At 31.0% G+C, this 13,556-nt stretch overlaps 1 protein-coding gene and 1 long non-coding RNA gene across 2 annotated transcripts; one reads left to right on the forward strand and one right to left on the reverse strand.

Annotated features, from left to right (window-relative positions):
* Positions 1–5,558: 5,558 nt before the first annotated feature.
* Positions 5,559–6,339, reverse strand: LOC134247537 (uncharacterized). Its single transcript, XR_009987878.1, has 3 exons — positions 6,207–6,339; positions 5,978–6,040; positions 5,559–5,720 (listed from the first exon to the last, which is right to left on the reverse strand). It is a non-coding gene; the product is annotated as an uncharacterized LOC134247537 (long non-coding RNA).
* Positions 6,340–6,721: 382 nt separating this feature from the next.
* On the forward strand, positions 6,722–12,578 carry LOC134247539 (centrosomal protein of 295 kDa-like). The gene is made up of 7 exons (XM_062729884.1): positions 6,722–6,874; positions 9,374–9,480; positions 10,076–10,171; positions 10,699–10,803; positions 11,094–11,233; positions 12,085–12,182; positions 12,523–12,578. Exons 2-7 carry the CDS (start codon positions 9,382–9,384, stop codon positions 12,576–12,578), a joined length of 594 nt encoding a protein of 197 aa, XP_062585868.1. The 5' UTR covers positions 6,722–6,874; positions 9,374–9,381.
* Positions 12,579–13,556: the final 978 nt, after the last annotated feature.

Genomic DNA, 13,556 nt, shown 5'->3' on the forward strand with positions numbered 1-13,556 from the left:
TATGCGTGGCCAACCAATTTTGATAATTACAGAGAATTGATATTAGGCTATTATTGTATTAAGTAATGTCTATATATTATAGGATAAGTAAAATAAATGTTGAATTGATAACTACACTTTATGTTCTCTCTCAAGTAAAAGGGGGCGGGGGGGGGGGGGGGTACAATCCGATCTCACTTTTTGCTTTAAAAATGAAAAGAAAACAACACCAGAAATAGGTTGCTGGGCTCAAGAAGAAGGGGTGGGTTGTTGAGGTGTTTGGTACAACCCGCTCTTAGGTTTGGCTTTAAAAACAATAAGTTGCAGATCTCAAGAAGAAAGGGGGGGGGGGATTGGTACAATCAGATCTCATTATTGGCTCAAAAAAAAACCTCACACATACAAACTAAAGTGGACTGGATTTAGTTCAGTTAAATTGAGTTAAAACTTAGTATTAAAAGGTCATTTCATGTTGACATGAAATACAAAACACATTCGATTAATATACCTTTCATTTGATGAATTTTTAATCATTGTGAAATGAATAGCATAAATTGTGTACTATTTCAAGAAAGAAAATCACATAAATAACTGTCTTTTCATTTCAACTGAGTACCCGATAGGCCTATGCAGCAATCGTCATTGCCCCCCTCCCCCCTTCAATACTTTGATGCATGTTCCTCGCACCATATTTTATCAAAGAAGTAGATAACATACCGTTTTCAGCATGAAAATCATCTTCATCAAAAGAATCTAGGATTCTGTGTCCAGGCTTTCCTCTATGTCTTCTTTTCCACATGTTTATTGTATCCCGCTTCGAAACAATTGGACTTCCGCTTTTTTTACACACGCGCATGCGTAATCTAGAAGTGTGTAACGTCAGAGATGTGTAAGTGAAGATGGCAATTTCAATCAACACGATATCTGTGTAATCATGTGTCCGATAAAACCCCGTAACTGAGACACGTTATTTTTTTGATATTTTTAGGATTTAGACATGTCAATTTTTCGTTTTCAACGATAAAAAAAATTGGGGACTTAAATCAAGTCCCCAATGTTTTTTATGTCCCCATTTTACGACTTGCGTATCTGTAGCAGGTCCCCAGTATGGGGGAGCCACACACGCACACACACACACACACACACATACATAATCACACACACTCTGTTGTGAGGGGATAACAAGGTCTCATCAAAGCAAAGCATTCCCTGGCAAAGGGGCATATCTTAAATCAAGACATCATTAGATTTCAAACCCATGCAATTAACACAAATTATGTCACTTTCAATACGGACACTACGACAAATTAACCAATTCACATAAGTGCATTACAATTTCCTCTCCAACTACATGTAGTTTGTATTTTTATATAAAGTAAAAATCTGTGTGACATAATTTTTGCAAGACAAAATCATGATACATGTACCTGTATTTATCTTTAAAAACTAGACAGTGCTCATTCTAGATCACTTTTAATTCTTTTACAAGTATCTGCCTGTAGGAGTTTTATTCATGGGACTGAATGAAAATTCCCCTCTGATAATCTGTTTCATTTGATTTAAGTTACAGGTATACTGTGTAGATTTGCCCAGTACATATTGTTAAGATATATTGCAAACTGCATTTAAAGGGCAACAACTCTTACCAGCTTATCATGAAGATTTTAGCTTTACATCTACAATCTTTTTATTTCAGTTGGCCAGCAGGTCTCTCAGAAGACAGACAACTCCCACAATTCTGTTCAAACTTCAGACAGAAGAATCAGGGGTCAAGGACACTAAAATTCTACAGACTGACCCCGTGAATTTAATGCACTTAACCAAAGTTCTGGATGAAGCACTTCAAGAAATGAAGTCACCATATTGCAGAAGAATAGTTAGAAATATTAAATGATTTGTAACTCTCTGCACGTTAATAACTGACATTTGTAGAATGGATTACAACTTTACACGGTATATGAGGTTTTTCTAAATGAAGCATTCTTTATTCCATACTGATGTGTCTGACAAGATACCTAGAAGCTTGTTGATAAAGAGTAAATGGATGAACAAGTTTTGAATACTTGGAGCAGTTCTGATGTTACTGTGTGAAGAATGCTTTCTTAATCCATCCATCTAAACAATAATGGACTTTTATTTGAAATGAAGTTGATACATTTTTGTACATCATAATACATATATACATATGCATTTTATGGTGTATTGATTATAAGTTTGTGATTCTTGTTGAATAATGCATACAAATAAATATTTGTTCAATTTTTCAATTCAGCTGTTAAAATGTTCTATCAAAATGAGGAAAATGTGTTTTTCTTTGAAAAGTTTTACAGTATATTGATATAAAAGAGGCATTACATTGATTTGTTATGTTTATGATTGAAAATCATTGATTATGAACTTAAAAAAGACTTACAGAAAATTCAGTAATTTTTGTAACTTGTTTTTAAGATGAATTATTTACTATTGAAAGTACATGTAATATTATGAGTCTAGTAGTTAAATATAATTTAAAACTCAGTGGTTTGTATTGATCGATAGTTTTTTTAATTGAAATTAATGCCCTGTTCACACGGAGAGTTTAATTCGAATTAAACATAAGTTTAATTACTACGAATTAGCTTTGCTTAGCGTATAACAAAGAAAAAGAAGCACTTGGATTTGAAACTTTGCATCAGAGACTTCTTTATTATCCTTTTCATCACACAGCAACTTTCTTTTTTTCAGTATACACAGATATATACATACACATAAAAGGAGACATCATCTCATGACCTGTGGATCCACTGAAAACTTTAAGGACAAAACTGTTGATAATTCATTCATGTAAAGAGTGTTGACTTGAATATTAAATATCTAATGAATGGAACTAAGTTAGAGAGTTAATTTAATAAGTTTAATTCGAATTAAACATAAGTTTACTACGAATTAGCTTTGCTTAGCATTCACACGGTGAATTTAATGCAAATTAGTTTAATTTGAATTAATTTACTGCGCATTTAATTACTTCGCATTAACTCCATGTGTGAACGCTAAGCGAAGCTAAATTAAAGTTTGAGGCATGCGTAGTGGCAAAATTAAGTCAAATGCCACATGTCGATAGACAGCTTTAAGTACCTGTGCTATTTTTGAGTGATAAACTGAGGGAAAATATGTTAATCACTAAACGTTGTGTACAGACACTGTGGCATTATGACAAATGCATCTGCTTCTGCATAAGGTGACGTGATTGGCAAATGACGTCTCAATAGCCTTACTGACGCCTGACTGTAGAAGTAAAATTTTAATTTGCATTAGTTTACTTTGCATTAGCTGTCGTTTGAACGCAATTTAATTTGCATTAGTTTGATTCACACTAGTTTACTTTGCATTAATTTACTGTGAATTAAACTTGTCGTGTGAACAGGGCATTAAATCATGATGATTAAAGTCTTTTTACTGCTAGAAGGGTTTAGCTTGCAGTAGCACTCTGTGTTCAAATAACAGTAGGAGCACTTTTCCATGTGGTATAAATTTACCCTACCTATGTGGTTACAAAGTCTCCATGAAAATTTGTCCCTGCAGCTTACTTACTTAAAGTACATTTAAGGCATATAGTGGCAATTAATGTAGTATAAAGAAATCTGTTCAATTTCCAAACTGCATGCTGCAGGATTATAAGTAAAAAATACATTGATATCTGGAAAAATATGTTACGTTTACTAGCACATTTCCAAAGAATGGTAGTTGCAGGCAAACATTAATTTGAAAACAAGTTTTATTGTTTCTAATATACATGTACACTGTAAGTTTATACTAAATATGGTCCATCATTTTTCAATATTTTAAAAATTCAGAACAATAAAGAAAATGCCTAAATTTGATTGTTGCAAGACATGTTGAACCTGCTGATGAGATGTACGTTGGACCTCTATGATGTTTTTCATTGGCTTCGGACACAAATTGAAAGTTGGGGGGGGGGGGGGGCTAAGTGACAGAGAAAAAAAATTTAAACCCATAAAATTGAAAAACTTGACAAGCAAAAAAAAAAAAGAAAAGGAAAATAGGGGGTGGGGTGTTGGATCAATCAACTAAACCTACACAAATGATAAATGCCTATATTATGTATATCTTCGCAAAAAAAGTCATCACACTTTATTCCTCAGTGGAGGTTAGATCAACTCTACATGTACAATATTTAATTTGCATTTCTTGGAGTTGGGAAGTTTCAGAAGTTACAACACAAAATGAACAATTGCAATTTTTGTACCCATCTAAATATTGTAGCAAAACACTTCATTAAATAATAGCTGGGTTCTTTGCAAAACTGTTGTCTTTTAGCTTATAATGTCCAAAACTTCCCATTATGTAAATGTACAAGTGCAGTTTTGTATATTTTTGGCAAAAACCAACGCAAGTTACCATGTAAATAGTCTTACATTGTACAAATGACGCAGAACTACACAATAAACTTCCCGGGAAAAATATTCTGAAGCAAAATAAAACAAGTCTAGAACTTTCAAGTTTATTAAAATGTATAAAGAACTACATAATTCAACAAAACAACAATAAACAAATCCATTACCCAACATAAAAAGTATTTAAAAAAGTATTTAAAATGTTCATTTGTTTAAATATCAAGAACTTTCAGAGTCAGTATTATGCAATATCACATAAAATACATTATTAATCTCATTATAAATTTGCTTTCTTTACATTTGATCATTTGTTTGTTTTCATTTATATCCAATGAATCTTGTTTATATGGCATAAAATAAAAGGGAAAATTCAAGAAAATGAAAATCGCATTTCGAAGTGAACATTTTTCTATGCAGTGAAACTGAGGTATAAATAACATAGTTACAGTGTACATGACTGTGACAAAATGAGAGAGGTCTCTCTTACTGTTTTCTTAAATATAAACAAATAGTTCATGTAAAAAAAAAAAAAAAAGAATACAATTTGAAAATTTAACATGATTTTTTGCAAACTAAATTTACTTGTGATTATTTGAATTATTTTCTTCTAATTTTAATGTACATGTATGACAATTGAAAATTCATCATGTAAAAGTAACAGAAAATTACAACTTAAAGTTCTAACACATCAAGTTGTACATAAAATCTGTAAAACACTCTCATACAGAAAGGTGAAAATAATGTGCACTATAATGTTATTCTTGTATCACATACAAAAGTTAAGCACTCCTGAGCAAAAGCTTTATACAATACTGAATCTGTATAGTAAAATTATACATACAAAAAAAAATCTCATGTTGAATCTCAATATATTTTTTTTGACACTAATCTGTAGGCTGTAGGGAGTTTATACAACCTTTATACACATAAAAATTCATGATAAATAATATGTTTATGAGAGAATTATGATTAAAAATTTATACATTGTAAATATATGCAGCACCTGTAGAATAACTATCAATGAATACAGTCTTCCTAATAAACATTTCACACATCTGAAACCAGGTCTTTTTTTTCAAAACCAGGCAAGAACAAATTTGTTCACAGTCCCTAAAAGAAACGACTATTTCTTCACCATCTTTTAAGATTAATGTTGTTCAAGAATTGCTATACTTTTGGCCTTGTAGAAACATAGACATAAGCCACAATAATTGCAGCAATAACTAAGAGAACAGGAAGGCAAATTTTCAGTGCATTTTCATGATTTTTCAGATTTTCTAGTTTCCTCTCTCTTTTCTCCTTTCGATTCTCCTTCACTTTTCCCTTCAGTTGGCGCATTTTCATCCACTAAAATAAAATAATGTTAATAAATAGCATCGCAAATACATGTATAAATTAATCATCCAATCAAAGTAGTAAAGTGGTATTTAGAAAGGCAGAACATTATAAATATACTTGAAGATAACTAACTTTTGTGTCATTAAAAAATTACATGTAGTATTTTATGAAGACGTGTACATTGTACAAAGCGTACAAATTTAAATTTAAATTAACAAATATACAAATCATCAATTCAATAATCATGATTTGCAACTACATTATACCTATCTCAGCAGAAATTATCCTCTTGTAAAATACGGATTTCTTCTACACACCCAATGTTTTTGCTACAGTGAAGAAAAAAGGTACGAATACTCGTAAATACATGTATAGTTTTAATATAGATTTTATGCTTTGATCTGTATATTTCGGGTACTCTTTTGCAAACATCATTTTTGTTAAGTTTTGGTGCATTATTATTATTTTTTTATATTCCTACATAGTTGTACATACCTTTACTGCCACGTAACTGACAGTCTAATGAGTGCATGTAATCAAGACACGATACATCTATTAAAAATGTAAATTAAGTCTGATGTCACATTGTAATGAAGTTGACACGTTTCCTAGTTTCAGTTTTCCAAAGTATAACATGAAAGTGAAAGTAGAATAACTGAACTATTTAGAGGAAAAGAAGAAAATGAACAAAATTATTTTTTTTTTAACTATAAAACCCCAAGATCTCAAAACTGTTTCAAAAATAAAACATGAAGAAATAATAATGCTGGCAAAATATTATTATATTCTTCATTAGATTATTTTCCTGTAATTCAAATATTTAAAAAAAAAAACCGACATAATATGATTTTTAAAAAAATCACTGCCTCAGTTTATATCGTATTATAACAGTGAAAAGGATATGAAAATACCAAAAAGTAATGATCTCCTATATTCGATGTTTTTTCAGCAATGCTAAAAGGAAAAAATGTTTTCCTTTTATTCTTTCCTATCTTTTCCGGCAATTAGACATCTCTTCAATGCGCAACCGGAAGCACGAGTTTCAAATTTTTGTTTATGTCTGTGTCTGGACCTGTCTGCGGAGAGCGCCAGGGAGTAAACTAACGATTTCCAGCTCGGATAACATTTGCAGAAAGATGTAGCATTGTATCCAAATTATGGAGGTACAAGTTTTGAATATTTTTGATAAATTTTATTTCTACTTTGCGCATATTGTAAAGATTTTAGAGATATTTTCTAAAAATATCAAAGGGGCAAAACACAAGAACATGCTTGTTTATTCTATTGACTTCAACATGACAATAGAATATTAATGTAGCGTGACACTTTGAATACAATTTGAGAAAATGAGCGTTATCTAAAACCCAAATAGAATACAAAAATATTCACCTACGGCCATTGTTCCAATCACCACTGTTCACACCTATTTAGATTAGTTTCTGTAAAACACAACAGAATTTTATACTGATTATTATTTATTACAACTGGAATATTATTTAATGTTTTCATAAACAAATGTGGGAATATATATTAATTCTTCAGTGGAATTTATAATATCAGTGTGACTTAATTAGGAATTTATTTATCTTGGACTAGAACCGAAATGACAGCTAGATTTGATATGATAATTTCAATACACACAGCATTGCTATCATGATATTACTGTGAATATTTAGTGATTTGATTTTTGATAAAGCAATGATCAACACCTTTTGATGACAGGTTTCAATGGCTTCACCATTCTGTAAGCGATTTGTAAAAAATCATGTGATAGCCGGATTTATTGAACATGGATGTGAGGATAATTATTCGCTGAGTATGTATACTCTGATTTTGGTGATAGTATGGGGTGGAAACAGTTCTGAGTGAAATGCAAACCCACCTAAGTCTATACCCTCTAAACCATTACTTATTGACCTTTTCAAGTTTTTTAGACAAAATTAATTAATCAATATTTAATGAATACAAATTATCATGATTATGGGACCATCAGTATTTTTATGTGTCATACTGACCATGTCAGAATATAAATGAAAAAGTGTAGCAAAAATTATTTCATGCAGTATAAACATTTGGGGAGGGGTGAATTTCTTCTTTTAAAAATAACAATTGAAAATCCATCAATCTAAAATACTCTTAAACAATCTATAATTTAAAAAAGATTGAAAGGTCAGTATATTAAATTGAAATAAATATAATTATTGTAGAATGTAGATATATATTTTACCACTTCCCCACTCTTCACGGGTTATGATTATTTAATATAAATTTATTGAAAAACATATAGTATTCATAAAATTAACACAATTAAAGAAGGGCAGGCTGTGCATGTTTTACACAAAAGCACAACAAGGTATGCATGATTGAATGAAAAGAACAATGAATTGCTATTTTTAAATTAATAAAATAAATATTGTACACATGTAGTTATTTAAAGTATGGATTTTAAATTGTTCTTTTATTTTCTTCAGAGGTGGAAAGTAATGTTCTAAAAGCATACCATTATAAATGCATGAAATCTGTAAATGATTGACATGCATTCATAATACACTATAATACTTCAATGCTTCAAGTTAGACTTGAAAACATTAAATGCAATCTTTTAGTAGGGCATAAGTGCATAATACTCAAAGTCTGGCTATGGGATTTAAATACTGAATAATCATATCTAAGCATGGGATTTGTGTATTATCAATGATTGTCAAACACAACATCTGGTACAATTGTTTAATTTTCAAGAGTTTTTTTTGTGAATGGGTTTTCTCTATTATTTAATCCTTGACATGATCACGATGGCCTGATTTTCATTAGATTTGACACATCATTTTTTGAACTGAAGTACCAGTTATTTACATGGGAAAAAATAAATTTGCTGGAGCATGTGGAGTGACAAATTTCATTAAAAATTAATTCTCAGATTGATCAATAGGGCATATACAGATAAAGTTGGATTTCTTTAATGGATAGATTTAAGAATTAAACTAGGTTTATAGTAGAAGTTCTAGAACAAAATATGAATTTAGAAATATGGTAGTTACCAGTTTTCTTCACTAACCTGCTGACCATTGAACTGTTCATTCCAATTTCTTTTCTGCTTTTTTTTTTACAGTCTGAAACTGTGCATTTAAGTCTAGATTTTTCATTTTAAATGTTAATTTAATGTAAAGAGCAAATTACACATCAGCAAATATTTTCAAACCATTTAAATCTGGAATGACTCAAAAGATATCTTGAAGTGATGTATTTTACATTGTACCGTAATATGTTTTACAAAACTCTACTTTGCTTTTCCTCTTTACAGCAAAATAATCATGCAAAACCATCATGAAGAAAATTTATCCTATTACACCAGATAGATTTTAATTTGAAAAACCCAAATCAAATACTAATTTTAGTTATTAGTTTTTAAACCTTGATTTAGTTGATTACTATGGATTCCTTATCTAGACCATCCAGGGATTTGTTTTATTGTGTGTGTTGTACATTGGTGTGTTTGTGTGTCTGTGAGTGTAATTTGGCTATGTTGTAAGTTTCGTATTTCAGCTTATTTTCACGAGTGATTTAAGCCAGGGAAATATGATTTTTCACCGATATTTGTTTATTAGTACTTGGATATAAAATGCCGAAATAATACAATTAATTTGATGATGACTGTATTGTAGACAGAAGAATGAAGGCTAAGAAAGGGAGATGTCGGCTGAGCCCGAACGAAGAGGCTCGGCTGATGAAGGAAGAGACGGAGAAACGGAGGCGACTCAGGCTACAACAGGTCAGATAACACTACTTAAATTAATTAAGGAGCAGGAATAAAATTTGCTTGCTTGTGTAGTAGTGGTGAAAGACCATAAATAACAGCCTGGGCAGCTCATTGGTTAGAGCATATTTGACTTTTTATACACTATACAGGGGACATAGGTTAGATTCTCTGTCAGTCAGACAAGCCATAAATATTCAAATATTTTCTTGTTACATTTGGTGCCATTGACCATATGACTTAAAAGTGAAAGTCCTGTCAAAGGGATAAGAATCTGCCCTTTGTGTGACTGTTTGATAGCAAAGACAGGGAGGAAGGAATGTAGTGGCTTGGAATGATGGATATTACTGTAGATAATTTAAGGGGTTCTAGCACATTGATGCAAGGGTAACAGGTTTGATTCTCTTAATGCATGTAAAATGTACCAGAAAATAGGTTTCTAGGAATTTTGTGCTAATTTATGAGTAAATACCTTTCAAAAGTACTACACATTTTTTTTTTTCCATTTTAAGAGTTATAACTGTCAAAGCAGTCAGATTATTTTTGATAGAAAATTTAATAAGCTACATATATTTTCAGATGTTTCACTCATATTATTTGATTTTTTTAGGTGAGAGAGCAGTCCAGTCAAAATGCTGCTAGGATCCGCCAAGCTGTCAAACAGGAAAAGAACAGGCAGCTCCAAAAGTTGGCTTCAACCCTTCAGGTACAGGTTCTAGTTAAAGTTAGCTCCCATGATTCAGAGTTTCAACACTACCTTGAAATCCATTTATGCAGTTTTAATGAGGTCACCATTCCAATAATAGCATCTCTGGGGGTATGACTAGTAATTTCCCATTATCCTGCAAAATAAAAAGTCATCCCTCTGCAGCTATTGTGTAGAAGTAGCCTTTAGAATATATGCTAATTAGATTGAGGCTTTGCCTGCAGTATTTAAAGGGTACCCAGATAATACCTGTATTTAATAAGATGTAGATTGAACATAAATGATTGATTTGGTCATGAGGACAAATCCCAAAGATTACTTAGCACAATGCAGCCATTGAAGTATTAAATGTAGTGATATGATAGAGCAGAAATTTCTGATGGTACAAATCAAGGATCATTTTATTTGGCACTTAAAAATTTTTGATGGGTGTACACACATGTACCAAATGTTAAACACCAACAGTCCTAGTTTTTAGAGCTTCTGTTGTATATATTGGAATCAGTGTGTGGTATTTTTTTTAACAGAATAATCTGGAGAACGAGAAGGAGGAAAAGATCAGACATTTGGAGAACCAGTATGAGAACAGTTTACGAAGTATAGGTCAAGGTCACAGGGAAGCCAGTGAACAGGTAGGTCACATGATGAACATGATAAACAATAGGTTGAAGGTCAAATTGCTGATATGCTTTAAAAGTTTGAGAAGAGCTCCTTACTTTGTATTGTTTTGTTAAAAAAAAAATTTTATGGAAAGGTTGCATTTGAATTCAATAAAGCATGTTAGTTCTACTGAACTGTATTGAAAATTGTGTTCTTTTGTGTTGTTTACAGGATGTTTACAATTTCTTTAACAGTGTAATTTCGTGTTGTTTTCAGAATATTTACAGTTTCTTTAAAAGTGTAATTTTGTTGCGACTTACAGGTGGACGTGGAAGAAGAGCGCTACCTTTTACAGCAGGAGTCCAACAGACGAGCAGACAATCGGTACAAACAGGCCCTGGAGAAACAGAGACGTGAACAGATGTTCCAGGAATATGAACAAAAGTACCAGATCATTGCCAGGTATGAACAAAAGTACCAGATCATAGCAAGGTAAACAAAAGTACCAGATCATTGCCAGGTATGAACAAAAGTACCAGATCATAGCAAGGTATGAACAAAAGTACCAGATCATAGCAAGGTATGAACAAAAGTACCAGATCATTGCCAGGTATGAACAAAAGTACCAGATCATTGCCAGGTATGAACAAAAGTACCAGATCATTGCCAAGTATTAATAAAATTACCAGATCATTGCCATGTATGAACAAAAGTACCAGGTCATTGCCAGGTATGAACAAATCAAGCAATATGAACAAAACTACAAAATTTTGATCAAGTCTATGCAGCTGAATGAAAATACCAAATTATAACCAGCTTTGAAAAAACCAAATCATTGCAATTAGCTTTAACATATGAATGAATGAAATATTGAAAATGTAATTTTTGAATGAATATTAAAAAATTTGCTCATGTGATAATTCATTTGATGTGAGCAAAATGATTGATCATCATAAATACCAAAAAATCTTGACGGTTATTCCCTAAATCAATCATTGTCCATTTGATATTTATAAGTACTGTAAATCACTTTTTAATTACGAGACATTGTGCTCGCGAAAATTTAATTCTCGCGTATAAAAGTATTCCTTAAGATTATATAGAGCAGAACCACCATACGTGAAAATTTTGTTTCGCTTATCAAGAGTCAATGACTATGTCGCGAAAATAAGGTGTCGCGAAAATTTAGTGATCTACAGTAGCTCCCCAGGTTTGAACATGTGTAAAAGAAAATTAAAGTGTGTAATCATTAAAAAAGATTTCATATAAATGTCAAATCACAAATCTAAAGTAGTAATTAATTTTCATTTCAGACAAGTAGCCTTAGATGCAGAGAAAGAGAGAGCCAAAACTATAGCTTCTTTACCTCCTCCTCCAAAAGATCCAGTTCTTGATCTGGCTCAACCTGAGCGTAAGTCTATTAATTAGATTTAAAACCCACACAAACATTTAGGTCACCACTAATCATCAATGTCACTTCTTATATATCTTACATTTAAATGTTTTAGAATTTGATAAGCATTTTGAATTCATTTATTGAAATATTTTACTTAAATTTTAATCTATTGAAATTGGATCTTTCACTTTCCTGTCTTTTGATATGTCATCATGATATATCAGAAGATGGGAATGTGAAAACATGATTTTAATTTGATTCTTTAAAAATATGTGATATTAATTTTAAATAAACCATTTATATGTAATGTGAATTTTACTGAGGTATTTTAATTTGTATGTTGTGTGTTCTGTAGGTAAGTCTGTGAAGATGACTGATATAGATAACTTCACCACAACCCACTATATATAATTTATGTATTGTGAATTTTAATGAAAGGTACACCATCAATAATCTATACAGGACATGACTAGAAACATCAACCATCAATTACAGCTAACAAGTCCATTTTACAGCAAAAAGCGAGCATACATTTAAGCATTTAAAAAAATTACAATTTTATAGTGTTGTCACGATGATCAATTTATAATCGATGATCGGTCAGAAAGGCTGTCGATTTTAGACAATCGATTGGAGATTATCGGTATATTTCAGCACATATCCTTTTTTTAAATAGTTTTCTCACTTTTATTTCAAGAACAGGCTCTTGTTATAAAAATATATATCTTCCAAGTGCTGTCCTATTTATTACCTATTTTAGAATACATGTACTTAAAATCTGTTTAAAATAAATCATAAGATAATGTTTTTAATAATACATAATTGTATTTCTAAACTAAAGAAACTAAACTACTTGTATAAATGAATTATATTAGTTTTCAGTATTTGGGGGAATTCACCTTTCATTTCATGCGTAATCACAAGGATTTGCAATATTAAATGTCTTATAACAGTTTAAAAAATTAATTTGATATATATTTTAGATGATCATGTAAATTAAAACCTGATCTGTCAATGCTTATGTTTCCCAGTCCAAGTAATTCCGAATCATGCAAAAGTCTGTATTACTGAAATTGTTAATCAAACTGCATATATACTGTTTTTAGAATTTCGATCTGTACAATGTACCTTTACGTACATTATTTAAAAATAAAATTCTAAATTTTATATGAAATATAATACCTATTTTATGCAAAGGGTTATCGATTCAATTATTGGCCGATGATCAGTTGGTTAGGGTCAACCGATGCTACCGATTAATCGATTCTGATTTTCAGTTGATTTGACAACACTACAATTTTATCCATAATTTAATATTGCTTGTTGAACAAAAAGAGTAATACAAAAAAAATGACATACTATGTTTTTAACATATCAGAAACAATCCAG

Source organism: Saccostrea cucullata, unplaced genomic scaffold, assembly GCF_032062105.1.
Source record: "Saccostrea cucullata isolate Sc308-1 unplaced genomic scaffold, CSIRO_AGI_Scuc_v1 ctg8670, whole genome shotgun sequence".
Classification (NCBI taxonomy): Eukaryota; Metazoa; Mollusca; class Bivalvia; order Ostreida; family Ostreidae; genus Saccostrea; species Saccostrea cuccullata.